This window comes from Eptatretus burgeri, chromosome 12 (genome assembly GCF_056783735.1).
Source record: "Eptatretus burgeri isolate ZD-2024b chromosome 12, Ebu_testis_v1, whole genome shotgun sequence".
Taxonomy (NCBI): Eukaryota; Metazoa; Chordata; class Myxini; order Myxiniformes; family Myxinidae; genus Eptatretus; species Eptatretus burgeri.
In genome coordinates, this window is record NC_140972.1 from 98,387,660 (window position 1) to 98,415,159 (window position 27,500).

The 27,500-nt window shown below is 42.7% G+C and overlaps 1 protein-coding gene across 7 annotated transcripts in view; it reads right to left on the reverse strand.

The window, feature by feature from the left end:
- The window catches only part of LOC147016219 (attractin-like protein 1), a 334,549-nt gene that overhangs the window by 42,122 nt on the left and 264,927 nt on the right, over positions 1 to 27,500 (reverse strand). For 4 of the 7 annotated variants that reach the window (XM_085849046.1, XM_085849043.1, XM_085849041.1 and 1 more), the window contains 4 exons: positions 26,844 to 26,951; positions 13,011 to 13,125; positions 3,736 to 3,825; positions 270 to 2,887 (listed from right to left, as the gene is read on the reverse strand). In XM_085849046.1, coding sequence (XP_085705172.1) covers positions 2,763 to 2,887; positions 3,736 to 3,825; positions 13,011 to 13,125; positions 26,844 to 26,951 — 438 coding nt within the window. In that variant the 3' untranslated portion in view covers positions 270 to 2,762. Of the gene's footprint in view, positions 1 to 269; positions 2,888 to 3,735; positions 3,826 to 13,010; positions 13,126 to 26,843; positions 26,952 to 27,500 lie in introns of those variants that run through there. The other 3 variants (XM_085849042.1, XR_015050063.1, XM_085849045.1) reach the window with 3 other exon arrangements.

Below are 27,500 nucleotides of genomic sequence, written 5' to 3' on the forward strand. Positions count from 1 at the left end.
GGAGGTGGGCGGGGTGGGGTGAGAGTCCAGAGGCAGAGGAGGGGGTGGGATGAGGGAGGGAGAAAAAGAGGTGGGAGGAGGGTGGGAAGAGGAAGCCGGCATCGCCCGCCAACACCGGGTACCTTTGCCAGTCCAAAATAAAAGAACGTTTTCTGCAGTGGTGCCGCACAGCAAACCGGTGATGCCATGGATGTGAAATTGGAGTAAGTCGGTAATTACAGAGCAAAGGTGTTTATCAAAATACAGGAGCAATTTTTAACATCCACAAGAAGCAGAATACAAGTTTAATTTAATTATAAATGGTAAAATGTACACGGAAACAATACGTTGCATGTTGATAATTACAATCAAAGATTTGTTGTACGAGACCTGTTACAACAAACAATGAACAGTGAAAGAACCAAATGTGTACAGAAAGCCAAACAGGTGACAAGATGTCACTTTGAATGCTCGGAATGTGTTTATATTTTGAACACAAACACAGAGGATAAACATTCATCCATTTTGTTGCATCTGCAGCATCTCCATTTGTAGTTGCGCATGTCCATGACAGAATCTTCATTTGTATTTAATTTACAGCAAGTACAGCATCTCCAGCATGACTACATTAAAACTAACTTCCTGTTGCTTTAAAACATTTTCCAATACATCTTGGCTCAATCAAAACAAAATTGAAAACGTCCGCGTCACAAACAAAGACAGCTTTGCGAAGATGGTGACAAGGTGGCGGTTCGACAGGACGACGACCATGAAGACGTGTAAAACCGTTTGAAAATGTGGAATGGTAAATGGACTGAAGAAGAAGGAACTTCCCCAAACTGGGACACACTAATGGGACAAATGCCATGACAAACAAGGCACAGTGGGGCAAATAGCAAGTGATGTAAAAGGAGAAGGGGGGGAGTGGGGGGTGGGGTGATAAGTGCATGGAGGAAGAGTGAGAACACAGAACAGCTGAGGGGGAGAAAAAAAACACATGGGGAAAACATTGAGAGGAGTGAAGAAACAAAGGGGGTGACGAAGTAAATATGGATGGTAATAAATGAGGACATGGGATAAAGAAACAAGGTGGTGGGAGAAAGGTAAATAAAAATGGCAATTTAGAGGGTGAGGTTAAAAAATATATTTGGGGGAAAATTGAGGGTACACAAGAAATATAGGGATAAGACAAATGGGGGGAAAAAAGAGGAGTGGCGGAAAAATGCGTGAACCCTGGATTTGCGAAGAGATTAATGAAACATGGTGTTTGGGGGGGGGGGGGGGGTGGGGAAGAACTCTGTCTAGACCATATTGTGATGGATAGGCAATATTAATTCAATGAGAAAAACATGTCGTGGTGTTTAGGGGAATAAAAAAGCATTGTCGAGTGATCACCAATATGGCTGCACTCATGCACACTCTGTCTCTGTTTTTCTGTCTATGTCTGTCTGTCTCTCTCTCTCTATCTCTCTCTCTCTCTCTCTGGCAGTGTTTAAGGTAACATGATGCCTTCGAACCATATTTCGTGCATTGTTGATTATCTACATATATGTACAGTCATAATACAGTGTCACAGCCAAGGATAAAGTGATCCTTCATCAACAGATAACTCTTTTGGAAGTAACATAATGTCATCCTGCTTTAACACACGCATGGTGATAACAATTGTCCAATCAGAGGAGGAAAGCATGCTTCACATGAGAACACATCCTGTTCTGGGGTAAACTATTCCTTTGCGTAAGGAAATATGGAAAAGGTAAAGGGACTGCGTGGATATTGAAAAACAGATGTTGAGAACGTTTCAACGGGCTGCGAGAGACGCGGAGTAAGCCGAAGGCAAAACCTGCACATATCCACCCGAGATGCAATAAACACTACGGTTTATATTTAAAATACTTTTTTTTTTGCAGGTTATGTATCCAATATATATATATATATATATATATATATATATATATATATATATATATATAAATATATATATATATAAATATATATATATATATATATATATATATATATATATATATATATATATATATATATATATATATATATATATATAAATATATATATATATAAATATATATATATATGTGGGTGTGTGTGCGCATCGACGTGCGCACACATCTCTGCTCTCATGGTGGAACCCCGTTAAAAATGGCTCAAATGCTGTGAGATGAGATGCGAAGGCGAGGTGGTTTAAGCGACATCCGAAGCGTTAACAAAGTTGCTCGAACAAAGCTACTGGCTTGATCACACCCATGTTCACACTTTGTTCTTGGCTTTCTGGATCAGCCGTCAATGCATGACTTCAATGAACTTTAAATGGTTTAGAAGTGCAAAAAAGGTCTCTAAAGCTTTCTTTACATGTCCAAATACAGGAACACGAAGAGGTGTGTGTGTGTCATACTATATGTGCAGTTTTGTACTTTTCAGCGCACAGGTAAAAATAAATCAAACGCATGAACGGATTCACAAAAGCATGAGAAACCATGACTTCAGCTCAAAATATCACAGCTGGAAAACAAATACATTGCACCAAAAATCCTGGAGAAGGGACTTCCAAAATGACCAGCATTTCTGTTGGAAATAATAAACAAAGCAGTTGTTGTTGAGAGAATGCACGTAGCCATCTTGTGGCATGAAAATGTAGCGACCACGGAATGGCACAAAAGCTTCAATGAGCTGAGCTCCAGGAAAGGTCGTCGGTTGCAGCTGTGGCGCCCACCCCCAGGGAGACGATCCCCGGGGTGAAAAATAGTCCATTTGGCCGAGCGTCCTCATATGCACGTACCGGGCTGTGACGGTACCTGCTGTTTGCGGTTCCTTACGGCGGCCACCTTCTCCTTGCACTCCATGGGCTTATGATGTGAAATGTCGACGAGTGCGCTGGCCAGTGCCAGACCTGTTTGAGTCAGGTGGAGTACAAGGGAACCTTGTTAGTTTGAAGAGAATGGAGGGGTGAGGATTCATCATGAAACAATGTTTTGGAAATTGCGATTGGGGGGGGGGGGAGGGCGTTATTTTCCTTAAAATACTAAAATGAAGTTCGCTGTGTAACCTCATGGTACGGTAAATTTGGGGAAGGTTGCGGATTTGACGTTCCATAGACTCGGAGTGGTTTAGTCCCACAAACATCGGACAGGCCAATTTGGTTGCAGTCTAGCCCTTCAGAAAACCTGAGGAAGCTCTGTGGAACAAAAGCTTGGTAACGATTTATCAAGGAAATCGGAATTTGCACCGAGAGCAAATGCATCCATCGAAGCAATGAATCTCCCCAAAGCACAGCTGTCAGGATGCAAACTCTCACGCTCTAACATTATTGCCTATTTTATGGCCCTTTTATTTCACACTTTTGTTAGAATCTGTGCTTTTGCTCCAAGGGTCCTCTCTTTGTTCAACCCGTGTGTCCTCCCCAACCCCTCATTCTTCCCCTACATCCATTACTTGTCCAAATCTCCCTCAATTTTGTTCCTCCCTCTCTTATCTCCTCTTCCTTTTGTTCCGTTACATCCCGATCCGATCCGTTCTCTGTTCTCGCTCCTCCATGAGCCTCAACTTTGTACACAAAAAACCCAGAAATTAACCAGAATCACTGAATGCCAATTCCAACCTAAATACAATACTGCAGCTTTTGTACCTTTTTGTTACAATGATGTGGTTGGTTTTAAAGTACGTGAAAATTAATGGATTGTGCTCACAAATCGATTACATTGCATTACTGGCTTCATTAAAGTCATCAGAATTGCTTGCCATGAAGAAGTGCTGTGCATTTGTGCCTCCAACGAACGACCTGATTTGCTCTGTGATGCGATTTGGATGGAAGGAAAGACTTCTGGGTTCCTGTGCAAATATCACCAAGTGATGGTTAAAAATAAGGAATGAACTCAAACCTATTTTACACGTGCAGTTACAGAGCATTTTAATTTCAAAACAAAACCGCTCCGACACACGTTCTCGCTTTCCCATCAAGCTCCATCTGGTAGTGAATGGAATGAAAAAACGTTTAGTTCGTGTCCGCATGTGGTGTGACGTTCCGCCCAAGGTATTTCAGAACTGGCACACCTGATGGCACCTGGGCCTGTCGAGCACCAACTTTGCGTTTCATACTAATGGGCTTCACACCAAGAATCCTGCTGAACATTCCATTTGGATCATTTTCATCATTACAAGAGGGAATTTCAAAAGCACAACAATCAACCCTCTGGAGGCTCTTCCTCATTAAGACAAGATCGAGTAGATTAACGTCTCCTAACTTCTCATCGGGTTCAGAGCAATAATATGGGAGTTAAGTGTGAAATTAAAATTGCCATTATAATGAAATACAGACAGGTCCTGAAAAATAATGAAAAGGTTAGCCAGAGAGGGACACAAGTTTGCCAAATAGATCATCATTCCTGAATAAATAGCATTACCTCAAGAAGACTCAAAGAGACTCAAACCTGTCTCCCTCCTCCAAATCCTGGGGACGTCTAGTTAAGTCTGTTTATGGTGTCTGTTCTCTGTCCATCAGCTCCCTAACCTCAAATGGCTGCACAGCTGACGCTGCCGGTGAGAGAGGTACCCACACCTAGCCAACTGGCATGATGACAATTTAAATCACCACACATGAGGAACAGAGAGTTGAGATGAGTGTATAGAAGTTGGTCCATGTTTTCGGTGAGCGAGATGTAAATTGAGTCATCACTATTTGGTGGACGGTACAACACGCATATAAACATGAGGTGGTTGCCGTAATGAGAGGTACTCCTGGGGGTGTGGTGGGGTGACGGCAGTGCATGGAGAGTGAGGAATGTTGTTTTTTTATGAAGAGAGAAACTCCGCTGCCAAGACGAGACTCCAGTCTGTCATACCGGAGGAGGGAGTAACCAGGGAGAGATGCCAAGGAGTCAGAGACATCTTGAAGGAGGAAAGTTTCTGTTAAGCAGATTATATCTGGTTTGTCAGTGGCAACCTGTATGGAAAGATCTCTCAGGTTGGGTGAAGGCTCTGAATGTTTGAAGTCCATACCGTCAAGGAAGAGGGAGGGGAGGAGGCATTGGCTACATGAGAGGGGAGTGGAGGGAGCGAGATTTGTTGGCAGTGTGTAGGAGAACATAGAAGAGCTTGGATAGAGGGCAGAGTGAGGAGAAGTAAGACAAAAGGCTATGTGGTGATGGAATGAGGCACAGTGGGAAGTAACATGAGAGGGGGCAGAGGGGAGCAGAAGATTGGAGGAGGTAGAGGTGGAGAATGAGTTGGAAGAGAGGGCAGGAGGAGGCAGTTTTGTGGATGAATGAGAGGGGGGGGACAACTTTGAAAAGAGGTAGTGTGGGGGGGTAGATTTGAAGAAGAAGGGTGAGGGAGGGCTCCACCACTCCTCATTTTCATAAATGCCAAGGTGAGCCAATGAAAAAAGCCAATAATTCACAAGGTTTCAGAAAAGCGATGATAATAGAAAACCTATACGCCAAGAAAACCTAAAGAAAACCAAGACGCTAAGGTGAACAACGAATAGCCAAGATCTTGTGAAAAAAAGCCAAGAAGTGGTCACACTGAGGGAGGAGATTTGAGGGAGAAAGGTGTGGGGGAGCTTGGAGAGGGAAGAGAGTGAGGTTTGCTTTGAGGAGGGAAAAGGTGACCGATTTGAGAGGGAGAGGAGAAAATGAGAGAAGGCATGGCCATGGGGAGAGGGGAATGATGAGCGTGGTGAAGATGGGAGCGGGTGGGTGGAGGAACAAGATCTAAGGGGGTGGGAAGATGGGGAGGGGTGATGAAAGGAAAGAAAGAGCATGAGGGAGCATCAAAGATATCTGATTGGTTGGAATGGAGATCACAGATGTTTGAAAACCACACAGTTTGGGACACCAGAGTAGCTGTTAGTATAGCGGAGGACGGTGAAGAGTTTCTTCGAGAGGAGGTAGGATGAGAGGGTTAAGGTTGTATAAGAGGGGGGGGGAGTTAGGAGGAGGTACATTGGAGGAGGTGGGGTGAATTGGCAAGAGAAAGGAGATTTGGGAAGGAAGAAGCTTGGAGGGGGAGGTGGGGAGGGAGGTTTTGAAGGGAGAGGTAGGGGAAGGTCATGATGGAATGGGAGTACAAGGGAGTAGAGGGAGGGATACGTAGTGTAATGCTGGTAAGGGATAGGGTCAGTAGAAAACAGGAAAATAGAAGTAGATGAGGGAACAGACAGGGAAAGGTTTGACACTGGAGATGGACAAAAAGAACGATTGATGGAAAACGACACCTGTTGAAAACCTCAAGAACGCCAGTTTGCAAGTCAGAGATAACGTTTAAAAATGTGAGAGGATGGGTGAAATAATGGCGAGTTCAGAGAATGGAGAAAGGAAAAGCTGTAAGAGGTGGAATTTTTGGAGAGGGAATGATTGAAGTATCGATTATGATTGAAACATCAATTTGAAAGTAGCCTTTTGAAGAGGCAGAATAGGAATTAATTATAATATAAATACACCCGAGCAGGTTTGACGGTCAGGTCGGATACAAAACTTGATGTAACCAAGTGTTAACCAACTTTAGCGACAACGGAAAGTGAAAACAGAATTCAAATTTAATTTAAAATATCCGCGTGAGGCCGCTCGAAGCAAAAATCTCCATATTTTAGGAATCATTCCCAACATCATTATACAATTTTCAAACCCACGTTTATGGCCGTGAAATAAACACTCTAAGTGTGTGCATTTAATGTCTGTGTCCAGGACAGAGCTGGACCCCAACTAAAAAGGACCCTCGGGCCACCGCCAAGCTCAATCACTCGCTGCCTGCACGGTATCACGTGACCAGGCAGCTCGCCGTCGCGTGAAATGTTTTAACAAAATCTTAAAACGTCCGGTTTTCACCGGAATTCTTTCAGATACCTGTAGAGCACATCCCCAAAACCATCTAAAATATATACATTAATCTCACAGACGCTACGAATAAGCAGTCCCTCCGGAGGACAGGTGACGAGGTTAAGCAGTGAACGGAGAGCACGTGGTGTCCCTTCCAGAGTGTCACGGTTATTTCAATTGATATGTTTTCATCATGAAAAGTTCGTTTCTGAGTGGAATTGCATGAACATTATCTTCATTTAAAGTGGAGTTACAACAGAAGGTCCCAAAAGTGAAAACAGAAATCAACTAGAACTTAAGACAGCCTCGTTATATGGCATTGAAACGGATGGAAGCGACCCCTCGCTGCAATGCCTTCCACACAGACCGAGGATATAAACATTCCATATTCACAAAACTTGAGGCAACCGAGTGTTAATCAACCTTAGCGACTATGAAAAGTGAAAACAGAATTTAAATTCAACTTAAAATAACCGCGTGAAGCCGTGTTGAAGTCAGCAGACCTTGTGTTGCCCAATAAACGGGGCCAGATGGAGGTAACGAGAAACTAGTTGGTCGATTTAAATCTTCTTAATAATCCCAATGGAACCCAAAATACATTATAGCCGTCCGATGCTTCCTTATAGGCCATTCGACCAATCGGTCATTTTGCACTTGATGACCCTGTGACCTTGACCCCGAGGCGAAAATGTGAAAAAGGGCTCAGACGATCTACAGAGAGTAACTAGTATTATAATCGTGTCAAGTTAGAACTCAATCGGCCGAGACGTCTAGGAGGAGATATAAAAATAAAAAAATTGACAGACGGACGGACGGATCTGAGGACATCGAACGGTTATATTAGGTCAGCTCGCTGACCTAAAAAATAGATGATACAACATGGGAGAACGAGGTCAGGGTATTGTCAGGTCAGGCCACATTAGATCTGTGACTTGCGACAGGTACCATGTAAACTTGTACTATCGTGTATCATGGCCGGGTTGTCGGTGATTAATCGTCTCCCCCACCAGGTTTCCTGGAAAGGAGGGAGTATGGATATGGACACTCAGCAGGGTTAACATCAAAACTTGTCAAATGGTGGAGGAGCTCCTTGTGAGCCAACAGGCATCCATATCTAGTGCCAAACTGTCTGCAGACGTCCTCCTGCAGTTGGGTTCCTATTTTTAGGAGGTTGGTGCCAGGACTTGCACACCGTAAAATACTTCATTCTGCAAAATCCACAAATGCAAAGAAAACTCACCAGGCAAGGCAGCTAACCGGAAGATGGGATTGGGGCAAAGCCTTCAGGAAAAGCATGGGGTAAACTTCCTGGGTAAGATTGTGGTGGTATGTGGCAGACTGGTGTTGAGGTGTTGTCCACCACACGACGGTGTCCTTGGGTTAACCTGAGGCGGTCCCTTCAAGTGGGTGCCTGGAATGTCCTATCCCGAGGAGAGGATGATCACTTGTCTCTGTTATCATCTGAGCTCAAGCGTTTGAACATTAGTATTGGAGCACGTTCTCTGAGGTTCGGAGACTAGATAGTGGTGAGATCATGGTGGGTGGTTACACCTACTATTGGTCTGGTTGCTCTGATGGTTACCATGCCCAAGGAGTTGCTGTAGCTGTGTCCAATAAGCTGACTCCAATGATAATTGAGGTATCACCCGTCAACGAGTGTATTATGAGACGAAGGATTCGTCACTTCTTAGGTGTCATTTCCCTGGTCTCTGTATATGCTACGACTGAGGTGAGTGATCTCACCGTGAAGGACACATTCTCTACCACGCTCGAGTCTGTGAATGATCAGTGCCACAGGCGAGATACTCTTCTAGTCTTGGGGGGGGGGGGGGGTTTCAATGCATCAACTGGTACTGATAGGGATGGTTATGAGACGTGTGTTGGTCCTAATGGGTCTGGAACTGTGAACTAGAATAGCACTAAGTTCATTGACTTTGCAAGAAGTCATGGACTTAGGATGGCTGGTTCATGGTTTCAGTGCCCAGAAGCTCATCGCTGGACTTGGTATTCCAATGCTGGTGGTGTGGCAAAGGAGATTGATCATGTGCTCTTTGATGGTCGGTGGAGGATGATCTAGAACTGCAGGGTCGATCGGAGTGCTCATTACCTCAATACTGACCACATGCTTGTTGTATGTAGCATCTCTGAAGTTGCAGCTTAAATCCGGGAGAATGGTACCATCCCAGCCTCGGCTGGATGTTGGTAAGGTCAAGGGTGAGACGGTAGCTGAGGAGTCTGTGAACAAGCTGAGTCAGGATTTGGGGGGTTTGGGTGCTTTAGGGAATCCTGAAGAGTTGTGGAGCGCCTTCAAAACCACTGTCCTTGATTTTGCGGGTGGATGTCTTGGAACTCACCATCGGGCGAAGAAGAATTTTGTCTCTCAAGGGACACTGGATACCATTGACAAGAGTCACAGGGCCAGGGTTAATGGCAGAGCTGAGCTGTTCAGGGAGTTGAGACATAAAACTGCACCTGTGCTGAGGGTGGACAAGGAGGTCGATGTGTGAGAAATCTGTGAGGGGGTAGAGCATCACCTGTGGTCAAGTGATTCTCGTCTTGCTTACAGGGGAATTCAGGCATTGCGTTCCTCCATGCCAGTCCTGCAGTGGACTGCAGCTAGAGCAGAGGGTGGTGGGCTCTTGACAATAATCTGAAGTGAAGGCCCGCGGGGCTGGTTACTTCAAGCGGCTGTACCAGGCTGATCCACCAGCTGTCGAGTAGGATGTCAGGGGTGTTGCTATCCCTATTGCTGACCTTCCAATCAACTGTGGTCCACCTTCGTTTGTTGAAACACAGGTTGTGGTTGAAAGGGGGTAAACTTCCTGAGATCTGTGGCATCCCTGCTGAACTTCTCAAAGCTGGTGGAAATGCTTTACTCATGTCATTGCATGTAGTTCTGTGCTCTTCCTGGAACACAGGCATCATCCCAACTGATTGGAAAGGGGGCCTTGTTTTCCCTCTCTGGAAAGGGAAGGGTGATCGCTTGAACTGCAACAACTACCGAGCGGAGACACTGCTCACAGTGCCGGGCAAGGTCTTTACTTTGATAATTATTGGCAGGGGTTTCGGGGTCAGCAATCGGCAGAGTTTCGGCAAGGGGCTACTTGCAGCCGATGTTGATCTCTGCAAAGAGTTTGATTCAGTGAATCGGGATGCCCTGTGGAGGATTTTTGTTCTTTGTGGGATGGCACCAAAAATGATCAATCATCTGGAACTATACTCTGGTACTGAGAGTGCTGCACATTGTGGTGATACTATCTCTAACATATTTACAGTTGTTAGTGGAGTTCGTCAGGGGGTGTGTACTAGCCCCCACACTTTTCAGCACTTGCATGGACAGAATTCGAGGGAGGATTCTGGAGAGATTAAGCTGCGGTGCATCGTTTGGGAATGTCAAGATCTCTGACCTTGATTTCGCAGATGATGTAGTCATCTTTGCGGAGACTCTGGATATCCTTTTGGGGGCCCTCGAGGTCCTGAATGAGAAGTCAGAGCTGCTGGGATTCCGGGTTTCCTGGGTCAAAACTAAAATCCAGGCTTTCAATGACATCTTGGATGCTAAACTGCCTGGAGTTAGCTTCATGGTAAGTGTGATGGGCTTGGGATCCAAGGATCCTGAGTTCAAATCACACTCACCTGTTGAATTAATACCAGGTGGGGTTGACTCAGCCTGTCATCCTTCTGAGGTCAGCAAAATGAGAACCAGATAGCTGGAATGATTGAGCCATTTGAGTGTCCCGTGTTGGAGTGGCAACCTGTCCAGGATTGTGCCCGATCTGCTTGGGCAGCACAAACAGCAGGAGACTGCTTAGGCAGCACAAATGCTCTGCACAGGGTATGGTCCTCATGGATTTGGATTGTTTTCTTAGAGCTGCTATCTTGTCTGTTCCTGTTTGTGGTGAGGATGTTGAGGTCACGGAGAGATTCACTGACCTTGGCAGAGATATTCATGTCTCTGCTGGCTGTGAGACAGAGGTCAGTAGACGTCTGGGTTGGGCTTGTGGGGTCCTGGATTCACTGGATCATTAGGTATGGTGCTGCTGGTACCTGTGCAGGAGGACGAAAGTCTGAGTCTTCAGGTCCTTTGTGCTTCCAGTCTTGCTCTACGGATGTGAGACTTGGACTCTGACCAGGGATCTGAGATGGAGACTTAATTCATTTGGTTCCAGGTCTCTGCAGAGAATCCTTGGCTATCGCTGGTCGGACTTTGTATCCAACAAGTGGTTCCTGAGAGAGACTCAAATGAGATTTGTTACCTGCATAGTCCATGAGTGTCAGCTGTGGCTGTATGGACATGTGGCTCGTTTTCCTGACGCTGATCCTACTCACAAGATTCTCTCAGCGAGGGAGCCTCGTGAGTGATTGAGGCCAATGGGCCGACCACGTGCCACGTGGTTGCAGCAAGTTGATCAGCATTTCAAGGAGATTGGGATGGGCCAGGCATCTGCCTGGGGGATGGCCAGATGGAGGCCCCTGGAGTAATGGCGAAAAGTCGACGCAGCGACGCGCTGCTCCGGCACATGCTCCCATACCTGACATGAGAACGAGGAAGTTGAAATATTTTTAAGAAAACAAAAAACAGATTGACACTGCCAGGTGGAGCGAAGCTTGAGCAGGATTGTGGAGGTGTATATCGGCAATTTGCTCGAACGGTAGTAAGCACTTTTTTCAGTTTTTAAAAGTTAGATAAGGGAGAGGTAGAGTGAAGGAATAGGTTGAAGAAAAGATTGTGAAGGTGTATGGTGAAGATACCTTCACGCTCAAGTGAGAATGGAAAGGTGGATCGGCAAAAAGGGACTGGGAGGAAGAGGAGGAGGAGGAAGTCGTGTGGTTTTGGGAGGTTTTTAGTGAGAAGGGAAATGGTTTAAAAAAAAAAAATTATGACATTAAACAGAGGATACAATTGGGAGGAATTGAAAGAGTGGCAAAGGGATTGTGGTGAAAATAAAAATCTGAAGGTAATGAAGAGAAAAGACAAAAACAATCGCGCACCGGAATTGCACACGAGTGAGGGTGAGGTTAAGCCTCAAGGAACCCAACAAGAAAAGTCCAAGGAATACTCACAAATTGGCACAAGTTTTAAAACAAAACCGAGCTAGAAACACACAGTAAACACGGAAACAACAAAATAACAGTAAAAACGTGACAAAAAAAACAACAACCGGGAAAACTTATCTTTGAGAAAGTTGGCAGAGACCATGAAGAATACCACCACAGAAGAAGAACCGTAACCGGAAGATGAAGATGTCCTGCAACTAATGTTGGAGGCCTCATTGTTGTATTCGGTGGGGGTGCACAATTTACGTGATGATTCGCATTCGAAGTTTGTATGCATGTCATTGGTATTTTCATGACGCGTATAATTATGTAGCTCCTGTATTGTGCTTCGGTCGATTTTTATGATCTCCACTCCATTGTTGATGGTTCACCTTGTGCGCGTGTGCACTTGGCACACTTATCGAGGCGAAATTACATTTGGATGTTGGCGGAGTACCGTTTCACTAATTCCAGTTGTTCTGCCAATTTTTCATCGTTCGGTGCAAAGATTTTTTAAATCATCCGTGTGCAGTAGATGCGTCACCTTTTTGGTTTCTTTGGAAGTTCTATTGGATGTGAGGGTGTATCCGTGTCCTTGCTCACTGATGAGGTTACTCCGTGGATCCAGGACCAGGCAAAACAGGAGAGGCAGATGGTTGTTACCCTGGAAGATCCCTCAACGTATCTTCACCCCTGGTATTTCGATCTTTCCTTCCAAGTGCTGTCCTATCAATGTGGTATTCCAATGCTCCATTGCTTTCTCAATCAGTTTGATGATTTGGTGGTTGATCTTGTACAATTGCATACATTCTTTCATCCATGAATGTGGGACACTGTCAAAAGGTTTTATACAATCTATCCAGGCTGTATATAACTTGGTTCTTCTCGTTTTACAGTTTTTGAGTGTGGCCTTGTTTTGTAGGAAGTTGTCTATTGTTCAATAGCATCCTCTTTTACATCCCTTCTGTTCCGTCTCTTGGCCTCCTTGTTGTGTTAGGTGAGAACGCACAATTTCTGTGATGATTCCCCATTCGAAGTTTGTCTGCTTGGTGTGTGTGTGTGTGTGTGTGTGTGTGTGTGTGTGTGTGTGTGTGTGTGTGTGTGTGTGTGTGTGTGTGTGTGTGTGTGTGTGTGTGTGTGTGTGTGTGTGTGTCGGTCGATTACCAGATTGGCCTGGAGGTGGAGTTGTCCCATGTCCTCGTGGCAGGCGAACGAGTACAGAGTAAATGGCAGCACGATTTCCAAAACATGGCTCCATCGCGATAGGCTGCAGACAACTCTGCCGTGCACGTACAACACATTACAAAGATATTGCATAAAAGACAAATATCCACAAAGCAGCATATAATGCAAAGAGTGCAGAGGAATTGTACAAGTGCAAAAAAGAACTGTGCACACAGTGCTCATCTCGAGTATGACCGAGAAATAAAAGAAGAAAATCTCTCGTTGGTACGCTTCTTCTTTTGCAGGCAGTTTGGCATTGCTGTGTTTGGCATCACTGGCTGAGGGACATGACCCTGCCACTGACTGATGCAGTGCCCCCTGTAGGTTAGAGCAGGAATTTATAATTTGTTCACAGTGCTGACGATAGCTCGCCCATCCCTCATGAAGGAAGCCATGGGATCTTTAATGTCCGCCAACTAATGTAGAATGGCGGGAAACCAGATTAATGCCCATCAGAGAGGGACAGCAAACGCATGCTGTTGAAACACCAGGATGAGAGTTTATAGCTCGGACAAGACTCAAACCCAGGTGAGACAACTCAGAGGTGAGTGTGCATACCTCGAGAGCGAGAGTATCCTGCCAGTGCAGGTAAACGTTGAGAAAATGAGATGTATGACACATGTGTCTCAGACACAGTGCCGCTTAAACCACATTGCTTCGACATGGTGTGCGGCTTTTGACATTTGTATGCATCCAGTGCATGTGTGCATACAAACAGTATCTTTCAATAAAAATCTTGCCCAAAATCGAGCTCAAAACACCATTTGCGCAAGCAATGACCACGGCACCCTGTTAGGTGACATAAGCACACGTCAAGGTTAGATTGCATAAGGTTTGCAAACCTTCCATGCCAGAACTGAGGAATCAAAGCTTTTCAACGAAACTGGAAGCATGCAGATAAGACTGATGAGGTTTTGCTCTGAACCCGTTGTGGAGTCAGTCTTATTGAGTGCATACAGGATTGCACATTTCTAACGGCATAAGTGAGACTGTAACTCAATTTGAAATGTACAAAGGAAGGAAACCCTGGAATAAAGAGAGGCAATATGGTTGGATCTGGCTGTGCTGCTGAAGGCACATTTTTTTGAATCATGACATCTCGTGTCGTCTTGTTTTCTTCCGGAAGTCGCTTGGTTGAGTTCATGCAATGTATTCTTAGCAATCACTTTGGACAGATCTTGCCAAGACTACCACTGTGGGGAAATGTTTGCTGGAAATTACAAGCAGAAGCTTACATTTTGTGAGTAAAAGCTTCAAGATGGATGAAATTGGAACAATGCAGAACAGGAGTCTGGTGGTAGCAAAGTTTGATAACAAAAATAGAGAACAGGGATTAAAAACTCATGCCAGGGCATGTTCTGCTGATGTGCAGCGATCCATGCCGTGGATAACTTGCCTCAAAAAAGTATATATATATATATATATATATATATATATATATATATATATATATATATATATATATATATATATATATATATATATATATATATATATATGGCAATGTATTGTGGTGAAGGATGACTTGTTGAGAATAACTGATCACTTTGTACAATTGGTAAATGTCGGACGATCAGGTAAACCCATGTGGACATTGGTTATATGTATTGCCATGCCAGCATTTGACTTTTCTTGCATGAAGAGATGGCCCCTCAAACTCATCCGCATATGGTTTCAGTTATTTGGTGCTCAAACTTCAGACTTAATGTCAGGCCATGATTGAACAATTCCAATCTCTTAATAAAATGTTGATTGAACAGGGAAATGCAAATGAAGTTGCGGCCAATGTCTCCTCGCTATACTCTTATCACAATCATACTGGGCCTCGCTTTAGAACTGAGAAAGATACTCAAGTTAGCACAAACTGATTAAAATGGCAGGACGCCCAGCTGAACACTTTTTCAAAAACTAGCACCACCCACCCTATGTTTGCAACCATCTAATTTCATAACTACTGTACTCCCTTGCCTCCCCACAAGTCCCAGAACATGTTTAGCATTAAGCAAAGTAAAACTGCCTGGTGTTGGCTTTATGGATAGAGTGGTGGGCTTAGGATCCTAAGTTGAAACCCCACTCGGCTGCTAAATTAATACCAGGTGGGGTTGACTCAGCCTATCATCCTTCTGAGGTCAGCAAAATGAGCAACAGCTTGCTGGGATGATTGAGCCATTCGAGTATCCTGCATCGGAGTCGCGAACCGTCCAGGATTGTGCCCAATAGCCCTGGATACTGCTTAGGCAGCACCAACGTTATGTACAGAGTATGGTCTCAATGGAGTATGGTCTGGACTTCATCAAAATTGAATCCATTCTTCCTTGTCACACACCCAATGTGTCCACCAAGTTTTGTGCGAATCTGCCCGCAACCTTTTGAGATATCGTCCTCCATGTTGGTTTTGTCCAATCTCTCAATGGTGAAGGATCACTGAAAAAAATTGGAGTATCCAGATATGGATCCGGATCTTCACCAAAATCTAAGCAGTTCGTCATAATCACACACACCCATGCTGCCCAGCAAATTTCATCCGAATCCACCAACAACTTTTTGAGATATCCTGCACAAAAACAAACAAAGAAGACAAAGACGTCATGCAGAGCACGACACTCGCAAAATCCATGAAACAAATTTGACTTGAAAAATAATTAGCTGGTTGAATTCAACGACCAAATTTGCAACTCCTTTTCAAATTTCAAGTCAATTGGATGAAAATTGACAATTTTAGAAATCTGGCAAATTTGACCTCAAAAATAATTGGTGGTCTCATTCAGTAACATGATATGCAAATCCTCTTCAAATTTCAAGTCAATGGGATGAAAATTGACAATATTCGAAAAACCACATTGGTGGTTTAATTCAGTAAGGTGATATAAAAATCATCTTCAAATTTCAAGTCAATGGGATGAAAATTGACAATTTTAGAAAAACCACATTGGTGGTTGACTTCAGTAAGATGATATAAAAATCATCTTCAAATTTCAAGTCAATTGGATGAAAATTGACAATTTTAGAAAAACCACATTGGTGGTTGAATTCAGCAAGATGATATAAAAATCATCTTCAAATTTCAAGTCAATTGGATGAAAATTGACAATTTTAGAAAAACCACATTGGTGGTTGACTTCAGTAAGATGATATAAAAATCATCTTCAAATTTCAAGTCAATTGGATGAAAATTGACAATTTTAGAAAAACCACATTGGTGGTTGAATTCAGCAAGATGATATAAAAATCATCTTCAAATTTCAAGTCAATGGGATGAAAATTGACAATTTTAGAAAAACCACATTGGTGGTTTAATTCAGTAAGGTGATATAAAAATCATCTTCAAATTTCAAGTCAATTGGATGAAAATTGACAATTTTAGAAAAACCACATTGGTGGTTGAATTCAGTAAGATGATATAAAAATCATCTTCAAATTTCAAGTCAATGGGATGAAAATTGACAATTTTAGAAAAAACACGTTGGTGGTTTAATTCAGTAAGGTGATATAAAAATCATTATCAAACTTCAAGTCAATGGGATGAAAATTGACAATTTTAGAAAAACCACATTGGTGGTTTAATTCAGTAAGATGATATAAAAATCATCTTCAAATTTCAAGTCAATGGGATGAAAATTGACAATTTTAGAAAAAACACATTGGTGGTTGAATTCAGTAAGATGATATAAAAATCATCTTCAAATTTCAAGTCAATGGGATGAAAATTGACAATTTTAGAAAAAACACATTGGTGGTTTAATTCAGAAAGGTGATATAAAAATCATCATCAAATTTCAAGTCAATGGGATGAAAATTGACAATTTAAAAAAAAAAAACACATTGGTCGTTGAATTCAGTAAATTGCTATAAAAATCATCTTCAAATTTCAAGTCAATGGGATGAAAATTGACAATTTTAGAAAAACCACATTGGTGGTTTAATTCAGAAAGGTGATATAAAAATCATCATCAAATTTCAAGTCAATGGGATGAAAATTGACAATTTAAAAAAAAAAAAACACATTGGTCGTTGAATTCAGTAAATTGCTATAAAAATCATCTTCAAATTTCAAGTTAATGGGATGAAAATTGACAATTTTAGAAAAACCACATTGGTGGTTTAATTCAGTAAGATGATATAAAAATCATCTTCAAATTTCAAGTCAATTGCATGAATAATGACAATTTTAGAAAAACCACATTGGTGGTTGAATTCAGTAAGGTGATATAAAAATCATCTTCAAATTTCAAGTCAATGGGATGAAAATTGACAATTTTAGAAAAACCACATTGGTGGTTGAATTCAGTAAGATGATATAAAAATCATCTTCAAATTTCAAGTCAATGGGATGAAAATTGACAATTTTAGAAAAAACACGTTGGTGGTTTAATTCAGTAAGGTGATATAAAAATCATTATCAAACTTCAAGTCAATGGGATGAAAATTGACAATTTTAGAAAAACCACATTGGTGGTTTAATTCAGTAAGATGATATAAAAATCATCTTCAAATTTCAAGTCAATGGGATGAAAATTGACAATTTTAGAAAAAACACATTGGTGGTTTAATTCAGAAAGGTGATATAAAAATCATCATCAAATTTCAAGTCAATGGGATGAAAATTGACAATTTAAAAAAAAAAAAACACATTGGTCGTTGAATTCAGTAAATTGCTATAAAAATCATCTTCAAATTTCAAGTTAATGGGATGAAAATTGACAATTTTAGAAAAACCACATTGGTGGTTTAATTCAGTAAGATGATATAAAAATCATCTTCAAATTTCAAGTCAATTGCATGAATAATGACAATTTTAGAAAAACCACATTGGTGGTTGAATTCAGTAAGGTGATATAAAAATCATCTTCAAATTTCAAGTCAATGGGATGAAAATTGACAATTTTAGAAAAACCACATTGGTGGTTGAATTCAGTAAGATGATATAAAAATCATCTTCAAATTTCAAGTCAATGGGATGAAAATTGACAATTTTAGAAAAAACACGTTGGTGGTTTAATTCAGTAAGGTGATATAAAAATCATTATCAAACTTCAAGTCAATGGGATGAAAATTGACAATTTTAGAAAAACCACATTGGTGGTTTAATTCAGTAAGATGATATAAAAATCATCTTCAAATTTCAAGTCAATGGGATGAAAATTGACAATTTTAGAAAAAACACATTGGTGGTTGAATTCAGTAAGATGATATAAAAATCATCTTCAAATTTCAAGTCAATGGGATGAAAATTGACAATTTTAGAAAAAACACATTGGTGGTTTAATTCAGAAAGGTGATATAAAAATCATCATCAAATTTCAAGTCAATGGGATGAAAATTGACAATTTAAAAAAAAAAAAACACATTGGTCGTTGAATTCAGTAAATTGCTATAAAAATCATCTTCAAATTTCAAGTTAATGGGATGAAAATTGACAATTTTAGAAAAACCACATTGGTGGTTTAATTCAGTAAGATGATATAAAAATCATCATCCAATTTCAAGTCAATTGCATGAATAATGACAATTTTAGAAAAACCACATTGGTGGTTGAATTCAGTAAGGTGATATAAAAATCATCTTCAAATTTCAAGTCAATGGTATGAAAATTGACAATTTTAGAAATTCAACCAAAGTTGTTAACCTTGGGCCTATGTTGACCTTTTGACCTCAAAAACAATAGCTTCTTGCTTATGATGAACTTTACAAGGTGGTGAAGTTTCATAATGATCAGTTTTAAATTGTGACCTGTAGGTGATTGACAGAGAGACAGACAGACGGACGGACAGACAGACAGACAAAGGGGTGAAAACATAACTACTTCCCACATTTGGTGGCAAAGGTTGTAAAACAAGAATTCCTTCATCAGCAAGTTGTTGGTAATATACTATTTCGAGCAAAACACAATTCATTCATATTTTCCAACTGATAGGATCATCATACAAGAGTTAAATCATGACAGTGAAGCAGTTATATTGGGAGAGATTTGTTCATGCAAAATAAAAACATTCAAGAAACCCCACAACTTATCCATCCCTACTGTAAACAATCCAGAAACTCCACAACTTATCCATCCCGACTGTAAACAATCCAGAAACTCCACAACTTATCCATCCCGACTGTAAACATTGGAGAAACCCCACAACTTATCCATCCCTACTGTAAACAATCCAGAAACTCCACAACTTATCCATCCCGACTGTAAACAATCCAGAAACTCCACAACTTATCCATCCCGACTGTAAACATTGGAGAAACCCCACAACTTATCCATCCCTACTGTAAACAATCCAGAAACCCCACAACTTATCCATCCCTACTGTAAACAATCCAGAAACTCCACAACTTATCCATCCCGACTGTAAACATTGGAGAAACCCCACAACTTATCCATCCCTACTGTAAACAATCCAGAAACCCCACAACTTATCCATCCCTACTGTAAACAATCCAGAAACCCCACAACTTATCCATCCCGACTGTAAACATTGTAGAAACCCCACAACTTATCCATCCCTACTGTAAACAATCTAGAAACCCCACAACTTATCCATCCCTACTGTAAACAATCTAGAAACCCCACAACTTATCCATCCCTACTGTAAACATCGTAGAAACCCCACAACTTATTCATCCCAACTGTAAACATTGTAGAAACCCCACAACTTATTAATCCCTAGTGTAAACATTGAAGAAACCCCACAACTTATCCATCCCTACTGTAAACATTGTAGAAACCCCACAACTTATTCATCCCAACTGTAAACAATCTAGAAACCCCATAACTTATCCATCCCTACTGTAAACATTGTAGAAACCCCACAACTTATCCATCCCTATTGTAAACATTGAGGAAACCCCACAGCCTATCCTTCCGGACCGTAAATATTGTCAAAAACTTCCCAGGTTGTTCATTCATACAGCAACCATGCTGCTGAAGTGCACAATGAAACTGTTAAAGGAAGGAAATCTCAAATTGATGTAATTAAAAAGGTTGATCACAGTACACCATAGACGAGAGGGCAAAAGTGAGAGACAAGGCAGAAAAGATTGATGCAATATTGGAGATGTTCAGATGAACAAATATGGAACATCATTGGGAAATGCCAACAAAGTGTGTGATGAAGAAGTTGAAGGAAATAAAAGACTAGAATGGTATTCCATAGAGCGCATACTCCGCCAGGCTGACCAGTTTACGTTTTGTATCCCACCGATGGACCGGATTTACATCAGGACCTCAACCAAAATCGACTCGGCTTGTTCTCGTCGCCAATACAACTCATCCACCAAGTTTTGCCATAATCCGTCGATAACTTTTTGAAATATCGTGCAAGATATCGTTTTTGGCGCCATCTCTCAATGATGAAGAAGCAGTTAAAAAAAAATTGTTCTTTAGCAGAGAAAAGTAACATCAAAAGAGTTGTTGGCTATCTCTTTTGCTCCACCGAAGGTCTAATGCTCAAAAGGTCAGCTGCAGCTCATTTCTTCCTTTCATGAATGACCTTTGTACCATGTACTATAAACCCCATTCACTCCTTTGCCAATGACTGCAATCTCTAGTCCTCTAATGACTTAAAAAAAAAAATAAAAAAACATTACACAAGGGTTGAGGCTCATGGAGGAGATAAACGACAAAGGGCAGCAGTTTCACGAACGAGCAAAGGATAAGAGGAAGAGAGTGCAAGGTGGACATCCACGATGAGTGGAACACAAAAAGGAAGTAAAAACTGCTTGGTTACAAACAGAAATGAATATAATCATTTCTATAATTGAGTGGCAGAACAAGTATGGATCAGCACACGAGGCAGTGATGGGCAGCACATTTGACGGACTGAAGTGAAAATGATGATGAGACAACAGCACAATGAGAATGAAAGGATGTAGTGCAGATCAGATGTCAGACAACAGTTCATATGGATGAGATCAAAGAGGAAGAGCTACATTGTTTGCAAAAACACCAAAATACAACTCCCGATAGGTCCAAGCAACAATCAAAGACAACTCGAGACAGTATCTTCATCTTTTGAGATGCGTCTCTCGGAGCCCAAGAACCGCGCATCCACCGATGAAGAAAAGAAACCTAAAAGTGAAAAATCTTAGTCGTCTTCTTCCCAATCATAGAATGCAAGCCGTACTTCAACTGCCAACTCTGAATTCCGATCTTGACTCGATAATGGAATAAAGTCAAACGACCTCGTTAGGTTCAACCACACATTGACATAAAAACCTTTTGAAAAAGTTTGGCGACAAAGGTAAAGAAACGTTTATTGGTCAAAAGGGGCTTTTGCTGAAAAATATTGTGAGGCATATCCACATTGTTATTATTTCTATTGAACCTAACCTAAGTATTGATGTGATCTTTCTGAAGATTTACTTCATGATCATCAGCTGTGTTCAATAACAATGGTGTTGTAACAAAAGAATGAAAACGAAACAAGGTGACGCAGTGATGGGGGGGGGGGGTGGAGGGGAGTGGATACACTAATTGCATAACATTTGAATATGCTCACAGATTTTTTTTTAAAGTGAACATCCCAGTTATTATTCAACTCAAAAGAAAAAAAGAAAGAAATTGAAGTGAATTTATAGATTCAGGAGAGAGTTTTGCCAACGCAGCAAATGCATGACCAACCACCATTACCGATAACAGTGAGAGGTGACATTGATGAAAAGTGAGAAAAGGAAACGAAGTTGAATCAGGAATGGTTTGATAGTGGAGGGGGGAAAGGGGGGGGGAACTGGAGTTGGACAAAGCTTTACATACGAAACAATCAGCATGGACTACGATGTATGTAAGAGCTGGAGTACCGGAGCACCTGTGCATGATGAGAATGACAGTTTGAAGTTGGGGTGACTTGAGCAGATCTCAACATGATTAGAGACTTCCATGTGAATGAGGTTTACTCCCACACGGTCCATCTTTTGAATTCATTGATCAGTCTTATTCAATGTAAATTATCATATCATTGATGATGTCCTGGAATATGGAAATGAAGCATGCTGCGTTACTTTGCTCCCAAACATCCTGCTGCATGCTGGAGTCAAACAGGAAGCAGATTGCCTGGAAGCTGTGATATAAGATGAGTTCCGTCTTGCTGATAAAATCCTGGTGCGGCTGTTTGGTTGATTGGTTAAAAGACTCGTTTTTTTTTCTCCACTCTTTGGAATGGTTTCTATTTTCATGGCTGCTCAATCTCAGCAACGTACACTTAACAAGCGTGGCGAGTATGTCAAACATCGCTCAACATGACTTCAGGGAGGCCTTTGTGCTGCAGTGGATGGAGATAGGATTATTTGAAGTTAGAAGCTTGAAGGCAGAAACACATGTCCAAGACCGATGCTTGAAGCGCTGCAAACGAAAATGAGAATTTCTCCATTTTGTTCATGTTCTTATGGAGTGCAATGCTTGATGATGTCATTACAGTTGTTATGGGACTTAGAATTTAGCAGATACACTATTATTATTTTATCATAGACTTGTTTCATATTTGCGATGTTCGTTACTTCCAGAGGAGAGAAATGTAAATGAGGTCGAGAGTCAAAGTAAAAATGGCACATAGCTAGCAACTCACCACGGCTCAGAAGCAGTCATTGTTGTTAAACAATAGAGTGTTGAGTGGCAGAACAAGTATTCATCCAAGCAAGTGGAATCATGCCAAGACAGATCGGGGCCTTGGAACATGAGCAACTGTATGGTTGAATCTTGAGGGGTTGTGCCTTGTTTGGTAGGAATAAGATGGGCAAGAGCCACCGGAGTGAGAGGACATCCACAAACAGGACTACATCAGGAAAAGAGACTTTGGTGTGGTTGCCTATGTTGTCCTGATCGGGGCGATTCACATTTCACAAGAGGACATTGAAAGCAGATCAAGGAGATTCACAAGACGACATCAAAATAGGATCAGTGCATGATGGGAGTTGTACGTAGAGTCAGTGTATGATGTGAGCCGTTCACAGAGGGTGGAGTCAGTGTATGATGTGAGCCGTTCACAGAGGGTGGAGTCAGTGTATGATGTGAGCCGTTCACAGAGGGTAGAATCAGTGTATGATGTGAGCCGTTCACAGAGGGTAGAATCAGTGTATGATGTGAGCCGTTCACAGAGGGTAGAATCAGTGTATGATGTGAGCCGTTCACAGAGGGTAGAATCAGTGTATGATGTGAGCCGTCCACAGAGGGTAGAATCAGTGTATGATGTGAGCCGTTCACAGAGGGTGGAGTCAGTGTATGATGTGAGCCGTCCACAGAGGGGAGAATCAGTGTATGATGTGAGCCGTTCACAGAGGGTAGAATCAGTGTATGATGTGAGCCGTTCACAGAGGGTAGAATCAGTGTATGATGTGAGCCGTTCAAAGAGGGTAGAATCAGTGTATGATGTGAGCCGTTCACAGAGGGTAGAATCAGTGTATGATGTGAGCCGTTCACAGAGGGTAGAATCAGTGTATGATGTGAGCCGTTCACAGAGGGTAGAATCAGTGTATGATGTGAGCCGTCCACAGAGGGTAGAATCAGTGTATGATGTGAGCCGTTCACAGAGGGTAGAATCAGTGTATGATGTGAGCCGTCCACAGAGGGTGGAATCAGTGTATGATGTGAGCCGTCCACAGAGGGTAGAATCAGTGTATGATGTGAGCCGTTCACAGAGGGTAGAATCAGTGTATGATGTGAGCCGTTCACAGAGGGTAGAATCAGTGTATGATGTGAGTCGTTCACAGAGGGTGGAGTCAGTGTATGATGTGAGCCGTCCACAGAGGGTAGAATCAGTGTATGATGTGAGTCGTTCACAGAGGGTGGAGTCAGTGTATGATGTGAGCCGTTCACAGAGGGTGGAGTCACTGTATGATGTGAGCCGTCCACAGATGGTAGAATCAGTGTATGATGTGAGTCGTTCACAGAGGGTGGAGTCAGTGTATGATGTGAGCCGTTCACAGAGGGTGGAGTCAGTGTATGATGTGAGTCGTTCACAGAGGGTGGAGTCAGTGTATGATGTGAGCCGTTCACAGAGGGTGGAGTCAGTGTATGATGTGAGCCGTCCACAGAGGGTGGAGTCAGTGTATGATGTGAGTCGTTCACAGAGGGTGGAGTCAGTGTATGATGTGAGCCGTTCACAGAGGGTGGAGTCAGTGTATGATGTGAGCCGTCCACAGAGGGTGGAATCAGTGTATGATGTGAGTCGTTCACAGAGGGTGGAGTCAGTGTATGATGTGAGCCGTTCACAGAGGGTGGAGTCAGTGTATGATGTGAGCCGTCCACAGAGGGTGGAGTCAGTGTATGATGTGAGTCGTTCACAGAGGGTGGAGTCAGTGTATGATGTGAGCCGTTCACAGAGGGTGGAGTCAGTGTATGATGTGAGCCGTCCACAGAGGGTGGAGTCAGTGTATGATGTGAGCCGTCCACAGAGGGTAGAATCAGTGTATGATGTGAGCCGTCCACAGAGGGTAGAATCAGTGTATGATGTGAGCCGTTCACAGAGGGTGGAGTCAGTGTATGATGTGAGCCGTCCACAGAGGGTGGAATCAGTGTATGATGTGAGTCGTTCACAGAGGGTGGAGTCAGTGTATGATGTGAGCCGTTCACAGAGGGTGGAGTCAGTGTATGATGTGAGCCGTCCACAGAGGGTGGAGTCAGTGTATGATGTGAGCCGTCCACAGAGGGTAGAATCAGTGTATGATGTGAGCCGTTCACAGAGGGTGGAGTCAGTGTATGATGTGAGCCGTTCACAGAGGGTGGAGTCAGTGTATGATGTGAGCCGTTCACAGAGGGTGGAATCAGTGTATGATGTGAGCCGTCCACAGAGGGTGGAGTCACTGTATGATGTGAGCCGTTCACAGAGGGTGGAATCAGTGTATGATGTGAGCCGTCCACAGAGGGTAGAATCAGTGTATGATGTGAGCCGTTCACAGAGGGTAGAATCAGTGTATGATGTGAGCCGTCCACAGAGGGTAGAATCAGTGTATGATGTGAGTCGTTCACAGAGGGTGGAGTCAGTGTATGATGTGAGCCGTTCACAGAGGGTGGAGTCAGTGTATGATGTGAGCCGTTCACAGAGGGTGGAGTCAGTGTATGATGTGAGCCGTTCACAGAGGGTGGAGTCAGTGTATGATGTGAGCCGTTCACAGAGGGTGGAATCAGTGTATGATGTGAGCCGTCCACAGAGGGTAGAATCAGTGTATGATGTGAGTCGTTCACAGAGGGTGGAGTCAGTGTATGATGTGAGCCGTTCACAGAGGGTAGAATCAGTGTATGATGTGAGCCGTTCACAGAGGGTAGAATCAGTGTATGATGTGAGCCGTTCACAGAGGGTGGAGTCAGTGTATGATGTGAGCCGTTCACAGAGGGTGGAGTCAGTGTATGATGTGAGCCGTTCACAGAGGGTGGAATCAGTGTATGATGTGAGCCGTTCACAGAGGGTAGAATCAGTGTATGATGTGAGCCGTTCACAGAGGGTGGAGTCAGTGTATGATGTGAGCCGTTCACAGAGGGTGGAGTCAGTGTATGATGTGAGCCGTTCACAGAGGGTAGAATCAGTGTATGATGTGAGCCGTTCACAGAGGGTAGAATCAGTGTATGATGTGAGCCGTTCACAGAGGGTGGAGTCAGTGTATGATGTGAGCCGTTCACAGAGGGTGGAGTCAGTGTATGATGTGAGCCGTTCACAGAGGGTGGAGTCAGTGTATGATGTGAGCCGTTCACAGAGGGTGGAGTCAGTGTATGATGTGAGCCGTTCACAGAGGGTGGAGTCAGTGTATGATGTGAGCCGTTCACAGAGGGTGGAGTCAGTGTATGATGTGAGCCGTCCACAGAGGGTAGAATCAGTGTATGATGTGAGTCGTTCACAGAGGGTGGAGTCAGTGTATGATGTGAGCCGTTCACAGAGGGTAGAATCAGTGTATGATGTGAGCCGTTCACAGAGGGTAGAATCAGTGTATGATGTGAGCCGTTCACAGAGGGGAGAATCAGTGTATGATGTGAGCCGTTCACAGAGGGTGGAGTCAGTGTATGATGTGAGCCGTTCACAGAGGGTGGAATCAGTGTATGATGTGAGCCGTCCACAGAGGGTAGAATCAGTGTATGATGTGAGCCGTCCACAGAGGGTAGAATCAGTGTATGATGTGAGTCGTTCACAGAGGGTGGAGTCAGTGTTTGATGTGAGCCGTTCACCAATTGTGTAACGCATAGAAAGTCAGAGGATTGTACAAGTCACATGCATCAGCAGTGAGCTGACACAGCAAGGATTGGGTTTCCCAAATAGGGTGGAACAGTGTTTCATGTTTTCAGTGAACTTTTACTTAATTGCCAAATTACCACTACTTAATTAATAGATTAATTAACACAAACGAGAATTAATTAGACAAACGAGAATTAATTAGACAAATCAACACAAACGAGAATTAATTAGAATTAATAATACAATACAAAATTAATACTGTCAGAAGAACTTTAAAGCAGGAGGTGAAGACTTCAAATAAATTAAGTGTAAAAAATAAGGGTGAAGGTGATAAAGAAAAAGGGAGTTGAGAGGACAGTGGTGTTTGCAGTCATGAGGTAGCAGTTAGTATTGTTGGTGGAAACATGACCACAGATGACAAGTTTCCTTGAAAAAGACCATCTTCTCCTTGTTTCATATTTTCCAAGTTGTGCATTTTTCATGAACTGCCAGGGAAGAATAACATTTAATTTAGTGCTTAAATGACAGGGATAGGTATGGAATCGCTGCCGGGCCATGGCACAAACACCCATGATACGACCTTTGTACATCTTTGACATCGCATACCCTCCATCTGGACGCTCACCTTCATGCTTCCTCCGACAAGGTCCGGTGGCTCATCGTCTCCCTGGAGAGCCACGTCGATGCTAGCAAAGGGACGGCTCGCCATCTGCTGCATCTCGCGCATCAGTTGCTGTGGAAGACATACAGATAATCACGACGATGTTAACAAACAAACCGATGCATGATACACAACAGGCGTGTCCGTCCAAATGCTCGAGAAGCTTTACATGCACCCTGCATAACAGTAACAGACCCAAAAAAATTCAGATTGTGTTGTGTGCAACAGGCCCCGACAACTTAAAGCACCCTCGAAGACATCATCACACATTCCTCATCTATTAGGAGAAGCCATGCGGAAAGCCACTTACACGGGACTTCTTATATTATCTCAGTTCATTTGGCAAATGCTTCCATTTTGTCATTCCACGGCAAGAAGCTACAACGCTCCGATCTCCCATTAATGTCATGCCGTAGTGTGTTTGTAAACGCTGTAGGAATGCCAAGAGAGGAAAGTAGCATTTGCACACAACATACCACGTCCCGGGTGCAAACCAACCAGCTTGGGTATCTTTGTTTGGTTCCAATGTGCACGCTCCTCGCATGGAACAGGTCTCCTCTCGCACAGCGAATACACTTCCATAAAATACCTCCATTGCCTCCAAACGTTTAGGAGCACTTT